Source organism: Brachionichthys hirsutus, chromosome 3 (assembly GCF_040956055.1).
Source record: "Brachionichthys hirsutus isolate HB-005 chromosome 3, CSIRO-AGI_Bhir_v1, whole genome shotgun sequence".
Taxonomy (NCBI): Eukaryota; Metazoa; Chordata; class Actinopteri; order Lophiiformes; family Brachionichthyidae; genus Brachionichthys; species Brachionichthys hirsutus.
In genome coordinates, this window is record NC_090899.1 from 10,666,808 (window position 1) to 10,688,245 (window position 21,438).

Consider the following 21,438-nt stretch of genomic DNA (forward strand, 5'->3'; position numbering starts at 1 on the left):
ATCTTGCAGCTACATCTTTTCATGCCAGCGTGCTCCAGTACAAATACAATTCAACTTTCAGTGAGCATTGAACTGCATCTGGCCCTTTGGGTTCTGTGGACTATCAGTGACAGGTTGGGTGTTGGATGTACAACGGCGTCACATTGGCCGTTAATAACAGCTGTTTGATGGTGACTGGGTGACATTTAATAAAAATTATGTTGCGAGTCGTACGTAGTTCGGCTTTATGGTTTATGCATACACCGAGCCTTTTTTTGTAAATGCTATGGGACACTTATTTCTCTTCCATCATTAGGGGCAATGCCATCAGCCCAGAGACAAGTCAGCTCAAAGACAGGTTTGAAGATGACCCACAGTTCAGGGCCCGGGTCCACCAGACACTGGCAGACTTTGAAGCAGACCTTGCAGGTAAAGGAATATGTCATCCACCAATAATCTTCAACTGGATTTTTAACTTTTTACTTCGAAAGCAGCCCATGTAGTCCAGAGGTACACACACACACCTGTAAGGCAGAAATTAAGATGCACTATTGGATTAATCCTGACCATTTTATCACCATTGCCACACGCTGTGGATACGTCTCATCAGATGATGCACATTTGCGTTATCTGTGAAGCGATGGCAATTAATGGTTTTGAAGCAAAAATATATATGAAAGTTGTCATATTACTGTACTCTCACTGACTACATGTAGTATTCAAGATTCAGTACATAAAAACATGCCCAAATTAGCACTGTATTATATGCTAATCCCATGATCTGCCCTCTTTTTCAGATCACACAGATATAGTCTCAGCAAAGGATCATGTCAGTATCATGCCCACAGACAGTAATCTGGTGCCGGTGTCTGTGGTAGACATGGATGTGCCAGTCACAGCCATTGATGAAGTACTGGATGACTATGAATGCAAAATTGCAGAAAATAAAGCAAAATCGATGACCAGGACTGAGTCCGCTGGGAATAAAGGTAAGAAGAGCAGAATGCCTGCATCCAGTAGATCATAGCACCTGATTTATTTTGTGACTTTAGAGTCATTTATTCAAACTAAATGGAATCAGTACAAACCAATTGTATTTTCTCTGTGAAAATGTCCAGGCTTTTTTCATCGGCCCAGTGTGGAGCTACAGAACAAAAACAACAACGCATGCACAGCCGACAGCGACAAAAGCAAGACTGCAAGTCCTAAGCAGCCATCTCAACTGGAACAGCTTCGTAAATCAGAGCGGAACGTGCATAGAGGTGATGAAAAGGTAGAGGCAAAAATTACAGAGGCCACTGTCGCTGCTGCCAACGGTGCGAAAAGGAACAAGCAAAGCACTTCTTCAGCAGTGAAGTCTAATGTCTGTGCGCAGGAACACAACAGTGTCACTGAGCTCAAACCCAATTCTGTGGAAAGTAACTCTCAGTCTGTTCACGAGAAGAAACCCGTCCTTTCAATAAACACTCAGAGAACAGTGCAAACAGAGAGACATGACGTGAAGCACAGCATTCCCAATAATGATTTCAGCTCAAATATGTCACATGGAAAAATAACTCACAATTCCACATCACGCTTTGGTGTGAAAACCTTCACTGTCGTCCCTCCCAAACCTTCTGTCCTACACGGTGCTACAGGAGCACACGCTGTCACATTAGGTCGTGGTGCCATTAAGATCGACGACCAAGGAAACATGATGAAAACAGGGGGCTCGCAGAGCACATTCGGCGGTCACTCTGTGTTGAGTAGTGATTACAGTGAGCTGTCTCCACTTCTTGGGAAAGCCAAAGATTTTTGGATCTCAAATGAGAGACAAGATAGTGGTGCTCCCCACAACAAGGGTTTGACCAAGGAGAACACAGATGGCATGAAAATGACTCCCGCTGCCATCTCAGAAACTACATTCAAGACCAGTAACATTGAGGCAATGAAAATGATGCAAACTTCAACTGTTAAACTTTCGGAGCGAGCCCAACCGCAAGAGATGGTGAAAGAAGAAGCTAAAGAATCGGAAAAAGATGTCAAACTTGCAATAGAGCAGCAAGTCAAGGTGGGGAGCAGGGTCTCTGTGTCCAGACAGCAGCAAAGTTATAAACCCACTCTTCCTCCTCCTCTTCTTCCAGACCTAACACGAGACCTGTCTTTCCTCAAATCATCAAAACGAACCTCAAGCCAAGACGTTGCTTCGGCCATCAATAAATATACCTCAAAAACCTCAGCTGTACCAAACTCCATTCCCAACGTTCCTCTGAAAAGACATACAATTGGTCTCCAGAGATCAGGTCGATCCATACAAGTGAATCCACACCAAACTTCCCACATGAATTTGACAGATAACAAGGAAAATGAATCTGCTTTTAAATCCAACCCCCCCGGTCCTCAGAGGTCCATGAGCTCTCCAGAGTATGTGCCAGATAGCCTGAGAGATTTTGTAGACGTGAGACTCTGTGGTGGAAGCTTTGGACATAGCAATGGATCCATCAAAGAAAATTCTAAAACACAGGAAACAGAAAAAAATATCAACAAGCACATTCAGTCACGTGGCCCCGCCCAAATAAATATGGGCACGAATTATGAGGGAGAGAATATGAAACATATTTGGAGCAGAAGCCCAAACCCTGCCCAAAGCAGTCAACGTTCATCTGACAAACCAGCCACAGCCCCCAAGACCGCACGCCAAGAGCAGACGAGCGTGAGTAAAGCCTCCAGTGGAAGTTATGTATTCTAACATAGTTGTCTCAAAAAAGATAAAAGTTGCTGAAAATCACAGTGTGTGCACACTTTGTCTTCAGGACACAAGGAACATGACTGAGGCAGCTAACCGGCTAACAAGAGATGGGAGCGCACAACCTTCTGTCACAGTGTTAGCCAGTGATGTGACCTCTAGACCTCCCTCTGCGACTGTGTTTGGGCCAGTTAAAAAGTTCAAACCAGTGATCTGTAGATCTGTTGAGAAAGACACGTCTATGCACAGCAGCCTGATGGAGGCAATTCAGACAGGAGGAGGCAGGGACAGACTCAAGAAGGTGAGATTAGAATAAACTGCATGGCTATTGATGTTTGAATGAATGAATGAGAGGAACGTCATAATGCTTTCAGTTAATAAATATGATATGCTCTTAATTTTAGCTAGACATTTTCTTTTCACTTTCTTATTAGATAAACGCTGCTCTTTCAAGAAGCATGAAGAAAGCATCTCATGTTGAGGAGGAGAATGAAAGAGACGCTCTTCTGGCTGCCATAAGAGTCCAAGACGGCTCTGGAAGACTGAGGAAGGTAAATTACTCACTTATATATTTGCATTAATTTGACTCCACGTCTGTTAATATGTAAAGGAAGGGTGGAGAAATAAAACCTGACTCAAGAAAATTTAATTTTTACATTTTTTTTCAAGCTAATCTTAATTCATTTTTTTTCACACACCAGAAATATTCAGCCCCACAGTTTTGTTTTGAAATCCGTAGTCTGCAGAGGATCAATCCTGGTCTCCTCTTCAATCATTATTCAAGGCTCACATAAAGTTCATCCTAATGACATCACACTCAGTGCTAAACGTAATTTCCTTTAAATAATTTAGGTAATGAATATGTTCCTGCAAAGGTAAATACATTGATAAATACATGAAACTGAAAAACTAAACATAATGGATTTAAAAAATCATCTAAATGAAATACAAATATAATGCAGAAAGATTAGGGATAAAAGTATTTCTCTGTCTGTTTTACAGATTGATGTTTGATAAGCTTGTGTGTTTGTGCATGTGAATGCATGGTGAGCAGCTCTCCTGCCTGTTTGTGTCCAAACTATCTTTTGTCTCACTCCTTTGTGTCCTCCAGACCAAATCTGAGGCTGCTGTTGAGCTGCAGGAGTTCAGGATGCCTTCTGTGGTGGAGAAGAGTACAGGCCCTTCCTCATCTCCCTCTTTGACATGCACTTCCCCTGTATTTCCTCCATCACCACCACCTCCACCCATGATTGCACTGCCACCTCCTCCCCCTGTTTTACTTGAGGTTAAACCTAGCACTGTGTCAAGATCAAGTGCTAACTCCCCTATGAATCCCGCTTTGGCCAGGGAGGCTATGCTGGAGGCCATTCGTTCTGGATCTGCAGCCGAGAAGCTAAAAAAGGTACAAATGCATTGGAACTGTTGGGTCTCCAGTTGTTTGTTTCATAAAAGGTAGAGGATGTAGCATTAGGACAGGTTCTTTGAATGACAACAATTCTTTTTAGAAATGCTCTAGTCTGGATACACAATACAGAATTTATTTTCACCTTGTGGGAGAAGACAGAGATCTTTCTCATTTGAATAACACAGCTCTCTGCATGATTTCACATTTTAAACATTTGCATATTTACCTGACAGCTGTAATACTCTGCTCTGTGAATTCGATTTCAGGTCAGCATCCGTGTAAAATTATCATTGAATAGTTTAAATGTAATCAGGTGCAACATATAGCTCATCTTTAATTAAGGATTTGTTCTCATCCAGGACTCAGTTCGACCCCACAAACCCACAGACCTGATATATTCTTCACGACATGCCATGAACCATTACTCCTGCCATGACATGGCTGGGGAACTACAAACATGACATGTTGTGTCTCCTTTAACTAGGTTGCTGTGCCCACAAAAACAGTCAAAGTGAACGGCAGACTGGGAACAATCCAAGCAACCTCTTTAGCACTCCCTCAACAGTAGGAGGAGACGCCCACATCATCACACCAAGGAAGGATCACGCTTTGGAAAAGTGGGCCGAGTCACATTTTTAGTGACTAATTTGGAGAACTGTCTCTGCTGCACGTCAGAAATGAGAAGTAATAAGATAATTGTGAGGAATGATTTATATATGCTGTTTAGATCAACTATTCAAGCAGTGCACTAATGAGAAAAATATTTTGTACAAAGGGATAATTATTTATGGATTTCTTCTGATGAAGAGACAGTTGTTCTCTCAGTAGCCAAACACTGGTAACTTCTTGCTGAAAGGATCCCATGGGTGAAAGGTTTACAGTTAATTCTACTCATATATGCCTCAATTAGAGTCCAACAACATGCCTGTATAACATTCCTCTTTGGGTTTTTTGCCATCTTTATTTAAATTCTGTGGTTTTAACCAGAAATCTGGACAAAATGTGTGCCAATGAAAAAACAAATTTAAACTGTTTATATTTTTTTCAGATCTATATTTGCTCAGATTATTTTTGAATCACAGTTACGTTATGAGGCCTTGCAGTATAGCTCAGTCAGTGTTATATCTAGAGGATGTGTGCTTGGAAAATTCTGTGTGGTGCAATAAATTTGAGTTGATCATCTTTTCAGGCTTGAACTGCCGGTACTTAATATTTGTTCAGAAATTAAGTTGATTGAAGATTTAAGAACAAAGAAGATAAAATGGCATCGATCCAGTGATAATGTTTGATTCTTTGACATGTATTGTTTTGTCCGGATCTGGTTCATGATGCCAACAGTCCACGGCTCTGAGGAGGAAGAGGGTGATCGTGACCGATTAGTGCCTGTTAGCTCCATCTATACTCCTTTCTGTTTCTGATTTCATTTGTTCTGCTGTTTAAAATCTGTCAGTTCCCTCCAGAAATGTATGCTTAAGATGAGTACATACAGTAAATAATATAAATATAAATGATGTTCAATGTATTAGAGAATCTAAGATTAGCTGTTGTTTGATATTGCAACACTTTGGAAGCACTTTTATTGAAGTATATGGATGTCACCATGAGCAATGAGACTAGATATTTAATCAAAAAGTCACTAACCAACACATGGTGGTGACATATACAGTGGCAGTTGTAGGAGAGTAGTAATTTAGGTTAATTAGTTTAATGTAGGTCGCTAATACAGCAATCTGCTCTTCTGTTAAGGACTCCTGGACTAGTTATGGTCGGTAGATGCACACTAGAGCTCTGCCATTAAACGGGTTAGCTATAAAGTACGCCAGACACACTGAATCAGCTTAAGGAAGAAACGAGGAGAATCCATACTTGAAAAAGATTAATTCAATTTCCTGGTTTAATGGTTTCTCTAACTCGTAGGAATTGCCTCTGTACCTCGATGGTTTCATCTTCACACAGTAGCCTAGAAGACATTTGTATATTTTATAAACTAAAGGGCTTTGAGGATGAAAGATGCGACTGAAACGCTGCTTCACTAATAGTGTGAAATTTTATAAGCTATTGCTTTTTATACTTTAAGTGCACATTGTTTTTTTGGAAGCCTTGCACAGTTATTTTTGTCTACCTAATTTGTGATTCAATAAATACTTTTGTAAGGAAGTGAAAACGGCCTTTCAGCTGACATTCCTGCATTATTTTACCATTGTTCACAAAAGATTTCTATTTCTCTCAGACAGTGTTTTGACTACAGTTTGGTCGATGGCTGAATCATTCTGATGTGTCTGTGCCATTCCCAGATTGGTCATCATGCTCCGCTTGTGAAATATGTTCTAACCTCTCTCTCTCTCTCTCTCTGGATGCAGTATCACAGATGATGTAATTATTCTGGTCAGACTCTCATGACCCGGATTTATCACTGTGATCACACAGAATGACTCAGAAATTGAACCCATCCTTCATTTTTCTTGATCCCTTAAGCACAAGTCCACGAGTCTCTTCACTGTCTCCCAGGATCAACTGGAAAATGCAAATACACACATTAGTTGTGGAATCGCCTGGAAATGAACAGCCTACAAATAACGCATTACAAATGCTCATAGAAAATGTCATTATGAAGTAACATTAAATTCCTGACTAATGTATAAACATTTCTTTTGACTGAATATTTTCCAAATATTTCGCTTACCCAATTCAGTCCCATTTTAGATATTTATCTGATGGCATCCGGCAAAAAGCTTTTCCAGGAAAAAAGGACAGGGTGAAGTGGAAAAGGTTGATTTGCTGTGGCAAGCCCTGACAGAAGATGAAGATCTGATGAGCCTGTGATTGTAAATCACTTCCAGAATTAGATTAGAGTGACTGAATAATTTCTAAAGAATACAGGCTCCTTTGTAGGTCACAATTCATACACACTCTACAGCCATTCTCATCTGCCTTACAAGTTCATGAGGGATGTGGAGATGAGCGATATGTTTGCATTTGTTTTTGAACCATTTGAAACCTACAACCGATGGAACAACCTCATGGATCAGAAATTATTGGATGATCTCACCACAGTAGAAACAAGTTCAGGTTCGACTGAACTTTACTGGTGAATATATATCTGTTGCCATAATAGTTTAGAATATATAATTATGATAATATAGCAGGACCAAGTCCAATGTCATCTAACCCATCATTATGTTTAGAAATATCATCTGCCCATTTACCCATATAACTCCAGTTTCTTAATGCAGATTGTTTACATGTGACCTTTGTACTCTTAGGATGAGCAACAAATAATGAATGTATACTCTATATGGCAGCCTTTACTAAAAGCACGCTCATCTCTGGTCCTGTGAGGCACCTCAGTGAAAACCATTCATGCTGGGCTTATTCAGCTTCGTCAATCTTGACTTACCAAATTGTGAGTGAGTTTGGATGGACTTTGTTTTCTGATGTCAGGTGCGCCGTATCTGATCAATCAATTTGAACAAAAGGCCTGTATGATTCCGAATGTCTGATGAGGTTAAATTAACATAATGTGTGTGTCTGCGAGGGAGAATACTTTACGAGTGACATGACTTGTGTTTGTATATGAACATGTGTGTGATGCTGATGGCTGCACAACATGTACTCTCTGACTGTGTATTTGCACAATGAGACGGCACAGCGTGATCCCGCTGTTGTCCTGACACACATAAGCAAAGAGGTCAGGACTGATGAGCTTTTGAACTTACCATGACGTTTTCCCACCAGTTATGGCTATCCAGTCTGAAATATCACAGCAGTATGAAATATTGCTGATCGTTTATACCATGTCTGATGGGGCAGTGGGGGCTCATTGCCTCGGTGACTCTTACCCCTCCTGAATGTTATTAATAAATGCATGTAAGCTCCACCTACCAGTCTACATGGCAACAACGCATGACGTTACAACTTTCACAAGCGTAAGGTGTTACGCAACACTCACATAGCGCATAGTGCTAAGAAGGTAACTCTGGTGCAATGAGATCTGACCCCTACTTGTGCAATGCAACAGAGTGTTTTTATTTATGATTGTGCCTGTTAGAGCAGGGCTTCCATTAAAACCAATGTCCCTTGGTACAGCTTAACAATAATACAGTATACCCTGTTATTTTAAATAAAGGTCATACCATTTTTAAATAGTATCATTTGTTTTAGAGACAGCGACGAAAGGACGTAGAAACAAAACCAACTTTTTAATTATATGGACCATTATATTTCTAAATAGAGTCCCTTTTAATGTGTGACAAGCAAGAACCTCCTCCAAATATGTTTTACCTTAATTTAAGATAAGAATTAAAATAAGGTGAAATGTTCTAATGATAATAAACTCAAGTTTACCTAAAGTCTTTAATCCACGACAGACCATAGTCAAGTCGCTTTGCCTCATGTCCTTACACTGATGTGTGTACCCTCAGAACTAAAACATGGCAGCCTATAAACTTTTTATAACAGTGCTGGTGGTTTACACATCTCTACTTTGTCAATGAGTTGCATTCCCTTCATTTTATTCTGACAAGATAAGGGAATTACTATCAGTGTAAATCACAGATTTACACTGATATAGTGGATCAGGTTAATCAATTTTAATAAAATACCATATTTGCTATGATCAAATACTTTTGAGTGTCTCTTGAAAAATTATATTACAAGAGTGTTGACACCTCGAACGTAAATCTAATGGGATTTTTTTTTTAAACCAACGTTATTGGGTTCGTTTCCCTCAGCGCGCCTGTGTGTTCTATTCACGCCACAGAACAGTGCGTGTTACCGGACACAGCTCTTCATGAAGAACACGCCCTTATTCCCACAAGACGTGAACGCCGCATTAATCGCCCCTCAACGCGTGCGCGTGGTCTCCTCTGGAGGGGAGGAGTCCTATTGCGCTTGTGCGCGCCTTGTGTGTGCGCGCGTTGTCATCCCGGCCGCATGTGACGAGCTGCGTGTGGTCTCTGCGGCCACTGTTTTCGCCTCCTTCTCGCCTTGTCTGTCTGTCTCTCTGTCTGTCCGTCCAGTCCAGAACGATGACCGCCGCGGCCTGCGCGCCCCTCCGCCTCCAGACGCGCGTTGTACTGATCTGATCTGGCCCGAAGGTGAGTGCGCGCTCAGCTGCCTGACAGGAGTCCGTTCTCGCTCTTCCCGTGAAGGGACTAAATAAAAAAAAGTCCACGGGCGAGCGAGTTTAATAGAAGTTTAACTCGCTGCGGTGGTGGAACAGATCGGAACACATGCGCTCCCCGTGCGTAAAAGCGCGTAGTGGTTCCGCCGCGCCTCCTCTGACAACATAGCGGCCAGTTGCTGTAAACTCTGAAAACCAGTTGATCGTCGGATCGGGCTGTTCAGTGTTTTCAGTGGACTGTACGCGTACCCGTTCTCATCCTTAACTGTGACTCTTCTTCTCGGGAAACGGCATTTTGGACCCAACTTGTTTACCATTGCGCAACAGCGGCCCACAGACCACGTTCTGCCCAGTGGGGCTCCTGCTCCACGCGTCGCCCCCCCTAGCCAGTTCTGTGAGAGTTTCACCAGCCTGTCCTTATCGCCTTATCCTTTTGGATGCGGGGGGAACTCATGTTGTCATGAGCAATGGGACACCATTGCAGTTGTTCCCAAATTGGGATGACAGACGCCATAGTTGCTAAAATAGATAAAGATTAACATAGACTAACATCACACCATCATAGATTAGGAGGACCTTTAAATTTGAGATATGAGTAGTAGTAGTAAAGAGTAGTGTTGGGATGTACTTCAGAACTGCTCATTCATCTTGGTGGTATCTCTGAAACGCCGCGCTGTAACTGGAGATGCACCACTCTGACTCCCGTAATGTGTTCACTAATGTGCATTACACTGTTAAATATAATGGTTGTCTTTGAGTTCTCCTGCAGCTTCTATGATACAGTACTTTACCCCAGTTATAAAATGTGTTGGGAAACTGTGGTTAATGATAACAAGTAAAAAAAAACAAGTTAAGAAAGTGCCTGATCATTGAATCGATAGAATGTGATCTTCATCTTGGATAGTATAATAAGCCCTTTTATTTTGGGCAAGAATAAGAATTTGACCAGTCATGTAAATCTCTTTATTTACTGTGCTCTTTGCAGAAAGTTGTAAAGTCACCGAAATGTATGATTCTGGGAACTATTGACATTGTAGACTGGAAGGAGGCACTTAGGAAATGGTTCATGTTCTGATTATGTAGGTACCATGAAGGCACATTTTTAATATTCTAAGGTGACAGTTTCTCCTGTTCATAACCGTCGGAATGCCCATGTTTACAATCATCAACCGTACAGGAATAGCTGTTGATCTCCTATTACCAAGGGCGGGGCCTTCGTGACACACACACCGTGTTCAAGCTATAAGCATGTGTGCAGCATATTTTTCAGTTAATGTAGCATCCAGACTTTGTAAGTCATCCCTCACTGGATTAAATACTAGTCGAAGTTCCATGCATTAGGTATCTGTATGTCCTAAATTTGATACTGAATTTGATGCTAAGGCTGTCTGCACATTGCAACCGCTCGAGACATCAGTCCTGCTATTTCAAGTCCATGCATTGCTCAGTAAGCACAGGCATGCCGGGGCATGAACTCTGGCAAGATTTTAGGCTGCAAAACAGCTGCTGAGTGCACACATTGCTTACAATAAGTTATACTCTATGATCCAGGTGTCTGCATACTGTCTGTTTTTTTTATTTTATTTTTTAATATTCTGAATTGCATATAGTCCCACTGCTCATCATAATGTAAATTGATGTAAAAAAAAAAAAAAATACACACAATGGTGTCTGCATACAGGTTGCACTGCATCCAAGTGAAATAAGTGGCAGATTTGCTATTTGCTGGTATTATATGGTTATATGATCATTCTCTCGGCAGCATTCCGTTGGGTCTTGCGTCAGCCAGCAGTCACTCAGCACTGGTTAGTCTAGGCTTATGTGCTGTTAATGCCCCCTCCCTGATGTCATGACACCATTAACCCAAGCCTGCTGGGGGACCACAGCCCAGTTCATGTCAGTTGACTACCGGGATCTAAAAACAGAGTAACTTCACCCTCTGTACCAAAATGTTCAGCTGCTCTATCAGTGGCCAGAAAGCAATCCATAAAAGTAGGAGGTAAATAAAAGTGGGGTTTTTTTTTGCCTAAAGGTTAGATTTGTACCCAGTTGCGTAGTCAGGAATAATATGGAGATACTTGTGTTAAAATATTCCTTAATAAAGGCAGGTTGCATATATTTGGCCTTAAATGAAGCGACAAATGCTAGCATTTGGGTGGCTTAAATTGGTACTTAACCACAAGTGAACAGTCCTTAAGTCTGATGTAACCACTTATTGTTGACAGTACAGGCCTATTAATGTTTTATGTACTCGGGAGGCCGATCTCACCCTTAACCACAGTAATCTTGTTCTCCTTTGTAAGGACTAACTTCTTAGAACATAAATCCTTGCCAGAGGAAAAACCCTGTGGCTTTTCTGCCTCGCCCAAGCCAGCATGTGAGGCAAGAGTGTTGCCTTTATTTTGTGGGTAACTGAACTCTTGAGGGACCATATGCTTGAGTGAGTGCAGGTCATGCAGGACGGATGCAAGGTGATGTGACAGATCTGAATCGAGATCCAGAAGAAACCACAATTACTGAAAGTGTGCTTTTTGTGAATAACTTCTAAACTAATAATGATATCAACGTGAATCCAATTGCTAAATGTTTGTTTTCATTGTTTTCATGAAAACCTCAGACCTCAGAACAATAAAGCATTTTTCTGTTCTTAAATTATTGAACTGTATAAACACAATCACCTCTCATGTTCCACTTTCCTCTCAAGTGGTCAAAATGAATGCCTCCTGCCAGGCCTGTACAGTGTTATAGTCACCAGCATAATTTAGTTAGAAACCACACCGATAATCAATATTCATCTATCTCATGTCTTTCCAATCTCTGCAAGAAAGCTTTGTCTATAAATGGAATTGTTTTCCTTTATTATTTGGTGTTATCTAAAATGACAGAGGCTGTTTCTTTACATTTAGTTTTTATCCCACTGTTAGTTAAAAAGTACATTTTATTTATAGCAGTGCATTGACAGCACAGTGCCAGTCTGATGTGTGCCACTTTTCTTCTTCTTCTTCCATGGATGAAGGCTTTTTGCTGCCCTCTACTGTTTGTTTTCGATGTTCCTTTTGGCCGTTACATCTATTATGTGCTCATTTGCAATCAGTTTCTTATCCATGGAGTCAAAACGCTTTGTCCCACAGCTCCCAGAAGCTGTTCCAGTTTTACACCGTATCTGGTGACCTTTTTCAACTGAACTTACATTTGACGGAGAGGCAGGATACGATGTCATAAAGGTACCATTTGGTGCCTTAAATTCAATGACTGATATTGTTGTTGATATAAAAAGAGAACAGTAGTTTTGGACGATAACAATGCGATGCCACAGGCCTGTTTATGGTTTTGGCAGTTTTCAATTTTCTTTTAAAAAATTAGATCTAAGGTGACAGTTTTGTGTTTTTTTGTTTTTTACGACAGCAGTCATTGAAATATGTTCTGTTATACCAACAGGTGTAGGGAAACGGGACAGACATCCAGTGTGGCCCTCTTGGCCCTATCATTACAACAATCTTGTGCACACGCACAATGACAACTAAGCTCTGTCCATTCATATACACCATTGCATAAGAAGCGTTCTCCCAAGCAGCCCAACGAAATCCTCATCCAATTAGGCACTGTCAGTGTTTCCAAAAGGCCTTTCTCTCATAGACTGGTACTATTCAGTCTCACCCGGCATGACATCAGGACCTCTCTTATCGTCCCACTTTACGCTGCTGCTCTCAAATAATGAAAGCTGCCAATTAATGACTAATCAACATGTGCAAGAAGCAGATCCAGTGAAGATTGACTGCCATGTAATCTGCTGATTAAAACAGAAGAAAGAGATGCTCTGTTCAACTCTCTCCCAGTCCTTGAGTGGCGAAATGCTGCAGAGAAAACAGCCAGGTCACAAACGAGACCAAGTTTGAAATTTGACAATTTTTCATCTCGGAGCATCCTGACAATCCAACATTTTATCAGTTGCCATTGATGTTTTGTCTGTGTAATATCATTTGCTGCTCAGAGTGCTATTTGATGCCGCCAGCTTTCATGTTCAGCTTTAAAACAATTTTTCAGATGCAGCTAAATGAGATCATATAATACTTCGTCAATGCACAGAAAAGGCTTATTCATTTCAAATTTTTGTTCACAAACAGTGTTTTAAGTCTTTGTTGGCAAGCAGTTTGCCCTTCATTGAGATAATCCATCCACCTAGCAGGAAGAAACGTTGAATGGACAACGTGATTATTGCGTAGGTGGGCATTAAGATGACGACAATGAAAGGCCACAATACAATGCGCACTTTTATTCCACAACAAAACACATTTTTATGATTTTACAAAGTGGAATTACAGTTATGTGCCTGCCGCTCTTCAATGAACAGCACAAAGTCTCACCCTTGATCCATTCCTGTCATGTTACTTTGACAGATATCAATGCAGTGTTTTTTTTAAAAGACTTCTTCAGATGTGCATTTTCCCTGCGACCCTTATCCTTCACATGAAGTTGATCAGTTTGTCGATTGGGGCCTTTTAATGTTGTTTCACTGCTGTTGTATGACTATTGCAAGGCTGGATATTGAGCTGTGACGCACGCACTGCCATACTCACCAGTCCACTGCCCACCTACAGATGCTCAAGGGTTGAAGCCATATATGAACTAGAAGTTTTCCACCTTGCAGGAAGTGGTACATATCCCTAAAATATTGTATGTATTGTATGTATTATCGTGCTGCAACATGAGGTGAGGCCGGTGGATGAAGGAATGACATCATTAAGAGTACCTCTGTGTGTTCAATTATCCATCATCAAAATGTAGCAAAGTTCGTTATCCATACTTTACACCCCACCGATCCCATGAGTTTGTGGTAAAGACGTCAGCTTTCAGGTCAGGGGCTACGGCTTTGGTGGACATTGGTTCACTGACCGCTACAGCTGTCAGATGGGTGGATTAAACCAATCAAGGGCAAATGCTCACAAAAGCGGATTTGCATAACATTGGAAGGGCATGAACTTTTATTGTACACCGAGAAATTCATAAATTATTTTGCTTCAACTCATGAAAAATGGGAGCCAAAACAAAAATATAGCATTTACTTTTTTTGGGGGGGGGACAGGCTAAGATTCTCTACACAGCTATGTGCTGAGGGAAATTTGACGGGTGGGGTTTGTCTGATAGCAGCACTAAACCGTAGAGCATGGATCCTGTTTTTCCACCCATACATTCCCTGTCTCAAATAGAGCCAATTGCCATGGGTGACCTCACAATTCTGTTTTGATAACCCACAGCATCAGGCTAAATATTATCACTTCAGGCATCTGGGTAGTTTAAACATAAACAGTAGAATAATTGACCTTACCTCTCTAGTGATTAGGCTTAGGTCAATACGTTCTCTTCAATGGACTCAACACGTCCCCAGATACAGAGCTGGACCCCTGCCATTTCACAAATGTAGATGTTAATGTTCTGGAGGTGCAGAGAGCAGGGTGAGCCAAGGGGTCGGAGTGTGAAAGTGGGGCAACTCAAGGGGCATAGATGCTTTTAGACCTTTTTGGGGTGCTGAAGCTCCCCAAAAATGATAGCATCATTCCAGACGGATGCTATCAAACAGAAGGATGCTATCAAGAACACAAAGCCTTCCAAAGGCAAAACTATTATGTCTAAATGTATGTAAGTGTACGTGTAAGGTACAATTACTGTATAAAGTGTACATACCGTCCAACTCTCGCCCCTCCCTCCTCACTCTTCCGCTCCCCCGTCCCTCCTCCTTCTATGCATTCCAAAGAAGGAGTAATATTTACTGCTGCACATACCCCCACCGAGGCCCAGCAGCCTCATTTTAAATCAAACTAGTATATTTTAAGAGATTTTTTGAAAAATGATCGATCTTAAAGAAGGTAAAAAATAAATAAATCCTGGCTTCTGAAATTTTTCACCATAAAATGTTCTATTCTATACGAAGTTTCATTCAGACTCAGAATTCAAAATTCAGAATACTTTATTAATCCCAAAGGGAAATTCCTGCACATGCACACTAATAGGCAGCAAAGCGACTTTAGGAATTAGAGAAAGCAGTTGCACGCACATTTTGTACACCACAAACACACATATATTGGAAAGACAATGCTGCACTGGGAATGCACAGCGATTTTTTTTTCAAGATGATAAGGATCCAGGCCAGTCCTGGGAAGCTGGGACCATGGAAGGAGGGGGAGCAGGACAGTCCAGAGGGTGAAATGGGACAGGATGGAAGAGCCATTGAGGGAGGGGTGTGTGTGTGTGTGCGTCAGTCCTTGTCAGTTCTTGTCCATGTGTGTAAAGTCTACAAGAGCCAGAGAACACTGCAACCTGTCCTTCGGAAAACATTTGGCCTAAGAGACATGACACAACATGTTGAGGGACTTGAAAAATTGGTCCAAATGAGGTGAAACGGCTGCACTGAAAATGGCTGGCACTGAATGAGTTAATTAGGCTTTACTTTAAATAGCTCAGGGTTCAGGTGATCCCAGGCGCTGCCTTTGGCCTCGGGGCAGGGCTTATCACCCTGCGATGTTAAAGCTGGACCCTTGAGGTGGAAGCACATCTATCAGCACATTAACCCTGAGACAAGCAGGCCCATTAGTGCGTGTTGAAGACCAGGAACACTTCCAGCATCATGCTGTACTTTGTGACAGTTATTCCACAGCTTGAGGGAAATAAAGTGAGGCAAAGCCTTTTTATTCCTGTTGAAGTTAAAGATGAGCGGCACTTTGGTGATGACTCAGCACAAAGTGTAACACTGAAAGGTCAATGTGCATAATTGTGCAAAAGCATTTAGCAGACATTTAGTTTCCAAACAAAAATATGCACGTTAATGTGTAACTAATTGGCCAAACCACCAGTACAAACCTTTTTAAATTCTCAACATGTCCCACAGTATGACCAGATTGAGACTGGTAAATCCTCCAGTGAGGCCTTCAGTCGACCGTTGTGGATTTGCTATGAAGTCTCTCCCGCAAAAGATTTATGATTCACGATAGGAATTTTAAGGCTCTTGTGTTTGAAGTGCTTCAGCTAACATTCTCCCTCATGCAGACCCTCCTTACTTAAGGATGGTGTCACTTCATAGCAGGGCAGAGCCGCCTTGCCCCAAAGTCCACCTTTCTAGTGGAGTTACACGTCTGGCTCAATTGCACTGTTGAGGTCAGAGATTGTAAGTTTTCAGTACATTTTTGAAGCAGAAGGAAATGAATCAAAGGGCCTTGACAGAATCCAATCCCTTCTAGGGGACAGCTTTGATTGTAGCGAGGAGCAATTAAGCAAAGGTGCGTGTTCTTGGCCAACATGTCAGTCGCCGAGTCACTGTGGCGTGTGATATTTTATGTGGTATTTTATTGCTACATGGAAGGCCTAAGCATGTTCCCAAGTTTAATCACACACAGGTAAGGCAGCATTTACACCCGTGATGTTGACAGGACATTTCATTCAGCTGGCTTTTGATATCTAATCCTCTGACATGAAAGAGGGTCTTTTTATGAGAATGAATGCTGCTCATTTTGCCTCTACTTCCCTGCATGTTGCGCAACCTCCATGCTGCTGAGCCAGCGAGCGTGGCGTCTAATGAGGGGCCAGGAGAGCTTAGGCCGATGTAAATTTGTTTTGGTTTTGTTGTGAACTGTGTGTCTGTAAATAATTTGTAAATGACGAGCTGTCCCCGTCTGCCAGCCAGTTACAGGCCACACACATGGACTGATACAGTAACACTCTCACACACACACACACACACACACTTACACTCATTACCCACAAGCTCTTTGTGATAATGGTGCCAAGTTCTTTGTTTGGTGTGCATTCATGGTTTGGTCATTATTGAAAAGCCTGGTTTTAGAGACACAAACATTGTGTCATATTTAGTCTTTTTAAAAAGTGGAAAGTAAAGATTTCATCTGGCAGAAGAACCGGGCCTCCAACATGTTCACCTTATTATAGTTGTGCAGTGCAATATCCTCCCTATTTCAAAGTCTTATCAAACCATCTGATGGGCAGCTCTTCTCTCCTTTGAGCAGGACATCATGCAGCAAAGCGGGTTTGTTGCGTGTTGGCAAAGTTATGCACAGGCAGCACGAAACACAGCTCTATCATCACAACTCTAAACACACATGCTTGCACATACAGTACATGTCTGCTTGCAAACACATGCAGGCAGACAAGCACACACAGTCCGCTCAACCACAAATGCACACATGAGATAATATTAGCTGAAAATAAAGCGGCAGGTCGTATTTCTGAAATACCAACAGGGGGTCACGAACTGCTGCGTAAAAGACCGTCATTGTGTCGAGCCCAAGAGGTTTGACTCCAAATATACATTGGGTCTAACTTCAGACCTGGAGAAGCGCCCGCACTGTATTTTGGGTCAGTGTTTACAACTCCTCTTTTGGCAGTAATGCCGAGAGGTTAATAAGATGCCCACTTTAAGAAGTTTAAATAGAGTAAAGCCCATGTTGTTGGATGTGTGGTTATTTTGATCCATGGAGAGAGAGCTCACAGTGGAGAAGCCTTCAAAGTCCCCTGAGGTATAACTTGTATTTAGGAGTGTTCATTTGCAAAGAGCTCACCTCGGCAAATTGTTTATTATTTTAAGAGTGTGACGTCACAGAATGGGAGTCGACTGTTGGACTGAAACCAGTCAGAAAAACAATTTTACAACAGTCACAAATGAGGATGGCATCTCGTCTTTCAAGCGCTGTGTGGATACAGCCAACAACTTTAAGAGTAGTTTTCCGCTAACCTTCATTTGTCTGCTCATCTTTCTCTGCAGGCTCCAGTCTCTCCCTCTTTTATCTGATCCAGCCAAGAGCATTTTGCAAGAGTTGAGAAGTGCAAAGCATGGCTGTGGCCGGATGTCCGGATTATTTTCTACATCACCCAAATTATCAGGTAATTTGCTATTTAGGTTTCTTCAGCAGGCTCATATGTCTGGAAAAATACATTCAAATCTGTGTGTAATCGCAAAGGCAGCTGATGGCATGGGTCACAAACAAACCCAAAGGCATTTGATGCCCTGGGAATGAGACTCATCCATCATTTATCATTCTTTGTTTTTTCTTTCATTCAAGTAAAATTGTGCTGAAAGCAGAATTTACTTGTGACCGAAGGATCATTTGTGTCTTTTTTCCCACTGTAGTCTGTGAACTGGTGAAAAACAGGAGACAATGATGGGATGCATGTTTTCAGTTCATCCCATCCACCTGTTCTTTTCCCACTCTCATCTCTGTATAGTGACGACCACTTCTCCTCCAGTCAGCAACGGCATTAAGAGGCTGCTCAGAGTGTATTACACCTGGACAGGTTGAAATACAAAAGTGAAACATGTTCATATTCTGCCACTAGGACTTCGAGTTTCATGGTCTTCTGAAGAGAATCAAACAATGTTTTATTGTATCTAAGTAAGTAAAACTTTACTTGCACAGCACTTTTTAAAGCTGTACACTTGATAAATATTAAAAAAAAACACATGCTTTTGCCTATCGGCGTGAATTTTTAAAAAACCATTTGAAACAGTCGACATCTTTGGCACATTTGTCAGACGGGACAGTAGATAAGACGATTTGGTGCAGAAAAAGCAAAGGCACAATCACCCTTTGTGAAGGAAGTTCTGGGAATGGAGAGAGCAAGATTTGAAGAACCATGAGGTTAAATGAAGAACCAGAAGGATGGCGATGTAACTGTGGGCGACGTTGTGCTTTGGGTAAAATGTGCAACTGAACTGACATGTCAGACCATCATACCAGTCCTGTTTTTAGTTATTGATTAGTTATTACCCAGTCTTTTAAGCATCTCTTCATTGTCCGTGTGACTAATGGGTTGTGTGCTGAGATCAAGAGGCACATATTTTAGTTAATGGCCAATAATCCTTTGGGATTTGTTTTTTAATGTATTTGTTCATTTTGGTTTCAAGCAGCACAGACCAATACCAATATCGACTGTAGAGGAATATGCCTCATTTCCAATTAAATAATCATCTTGAATGTTGATTTGTGTTGTTTTATGGACATTGGTTTTAGTTTAATAGGGTGGTTCACACCAGCCTCTGCAGTGCAAAGCGCTGCCACACATTTGTTAGTTTGTTAGTTCTTTGCTCGGCATCTAGGCCATGGCTTTACCCATGACCTTTGACCTCTGAGCTGCTAAAGGGCAGAGCTCAGTCTGTCCTTGAGTCTGAAAGATCTCCACAGCTTAGATTGACTAAAACCAAAGGCGTATTTATGGTTGAGAGAGGTCAGACTCACCAGCCTGCATATCGTTTGAGTTCCTCTGTTTTGTTGCTCAAAGCTAAGAGCAATGCACATATGTTATTAAAGCACCTCCTTTTTAGTAAGTCATGCATTTCATGCGTTAGTTTGAACTAATGCCCCCCCACCCCCCCAAAAAATAAAAAAAACTCTGACAGATCAGGCTTTGATTTGAGGCTGAAGTGAGGCCTCCTTCAGCATTATGAGTCACCATATTTTAGGATGTGAAGGTTTACACGGGCCTTTAATTTGCTTTCTGTGATTTTGATTGGCGTCAGATGGTTTTGTCTGTGGCCCTGATTTGGACGGGAGTAGAGTATAAGAACCTTAATGCACATACTCTTGTTTACACATGCACAGACACACACTCGCTCTGCTGTTTGCGAAGCATTCAGCTATAACAGATGCACCTTGACTTGCTGAATGAGGAAAGCCATTCACTGTGAAATTCCATGGTTATGGAAGATTTCCCGTGATAAAACTGCAGCAGCAAACCAAAACAGATTCAGGTGATGATAACATTCATTGAACTCAATGGATTGTCTTCTCAAATCTACATTGGATCACTGAATAAACAAGCAAAGTCCAGCAGTGAAGCATCATTTTGCTGCGAGAGCGCCTCAGACAGCCAGATTGTTTTATTGGGACTGAACATTAACAAGAGTTTGGAGTGTTTCCTACAACAGATATTATAAGAGTGCATTTTGTTTACTTAAGCTTGTGCAATGTGAATATTCTTACTGCATTTGTGAGAGGATTTTTTTTTTTTTCAATTGGGTCAGTGTTGACCTGGTATTGCGATTAAGGTTAAGAAACTGCTTTGACTCTCTTCACTTTCAGTACATTGGGTTTGTAAATTATATTCTATCATTGTCTAAACAATTCAGACTTTATTTTTAATTCATAAAATACTAGATTGGTTGTAGTAACCAGTCACCAGTCAATTTTTATTTATTTTCATAGAATAGAATAGAATAGAAGAGCACTTGATTGTCATTTCACACGGTGATGCAATGAAATTCGTGCAGGCCTAAAGAGACAAATGATTCGCCAAGGAGAGTGTAATCTTAAAAAAGGAAAATGCAGCTCAATTCCCACAGCTCTATGTTGATGAATAGTGTAATATAGGCAATGATGGAAAAACAAATGTTTTACAGATATTTGAAATTTAAAAGGCATGAATCAGCTAATGTTATGTAAACCTTTGACAGCGTGACCGAAGCTATAGCTGAGTTTCTACTGTATAAACATACAGATGAATGGAAAAACTATACTCTGACCTCCTGGAATCTTTCTAGTTTATTATGCAAGATAGGATTTCCACTTGCAGTTTAATGTTTATATGTCAATGTGCAATAAAACAGGACTTACTCACTTAACACTGCCAGGCACAATTTCTGCTCTCTGGAACGTTGAACATATTAGAACCCTCTCTTCATTCCCAAATCTGACTGGAAAGAGAGTTGCAGTTCTGTTAAACTTCATGTTCTTATGTGTTTAGTTCTTATTTAGCTGTTCCATATCAGCCAAACACTTCTAAGGACATAAAGTATTGATCATATCGATCCCTATTTATAATATTGAACCTCAGCCTGACCTCTAGCTTTGACATACATCTGAGGCCTTTCCTCTGTGTTGGAGGCCTGGTCTCTGGACCCTTGTGTCTGTCCTGCTGTCAATGCCTTAACCTTGTCTCTGCTCCCCGCTAACCCCTTTGAAAAGCTGAACCTTCAATCCCTTGACTCTTATTTAAAGTTCCTTTCAACCTCATTAGTTTGAAAGAGCCTTTATGCCATATGCTTCCTGACAAAACCTGGCTTATCCTCAGTCATGCCTTGACCCTTCTTTAAGAATTTAAATAACGTGTGCGTGCTGTTAGCTCATTTACTGCAGTATAGACACCAGAGGACAGAGACTCTCCTTTCTTTTTTCTTGCTTAAAAAGCTGTGAATTTGGAGGCACATCG

The 21,438-nt window shown here is 41.3% G+C and overlaps 2 protein-coding genes across 2 annotated transcripts in view; both read left to right on the forward strand.

Moving 5' to 3' along the window:
• cobl (cordon-bleu WH2 repeat protein) overlaps positions 1–6,747 on the forward strand; it is a 31,429-nt gene extending 24,682 nt beyond the window's left edge. The window contains exons 10-16 of the mRNA XM_068755721.1: positions 296–408; positions 777–968; positions 1,098–2,671; positions 2,772–3,005; positions 3,139–3,255; positions 3,816–4,106; positions 4,594–6,747. Coding sequence (XP_068611822.1) covers positions 296–408; positions 777–968; positions 1,098–2,671; positions 2,772–3,005; positions 3,139–3,255; positions 3,816–4,106; positions 4,594–4,677 — 2,605 coding nt within the window. The 3' untranslated portion in view covers positions 4,678–6,747. The remainder of the gene's footprint in view (positions 1–295; positions 409–776; positions 969–1,097; positions 2,672–2,771; positions 3,006–3,138; positions 3,256–3,815; positions 4,107–4,593) is intronic.
• A 2,252-nt stretch (positions 6,748–8,999) lies between these two features.
• The window catches only part of grb10b (growth factor receptor-bound protein 10b), a 52,278-nt gene continuing 39,839 nt past the window's right edge, over positions 9,000–21,438 (forward strand). Inside the window, exons 1-2 of the mRNA XM_068754743.1 lie at positions 9,000–9,205; positions 17,999–18,117. Of these exons, the coding sequence (XP_068610844.1) occupies positions 18,067–18,117 (51 nt within the window). The 5' untranslated portion in view covers positions 9,000–9,205; positions 17,999–18,066. The remainder of the gene's footprint in view (positions 9,206–17,998; positions 18,118–21,438) is intronic.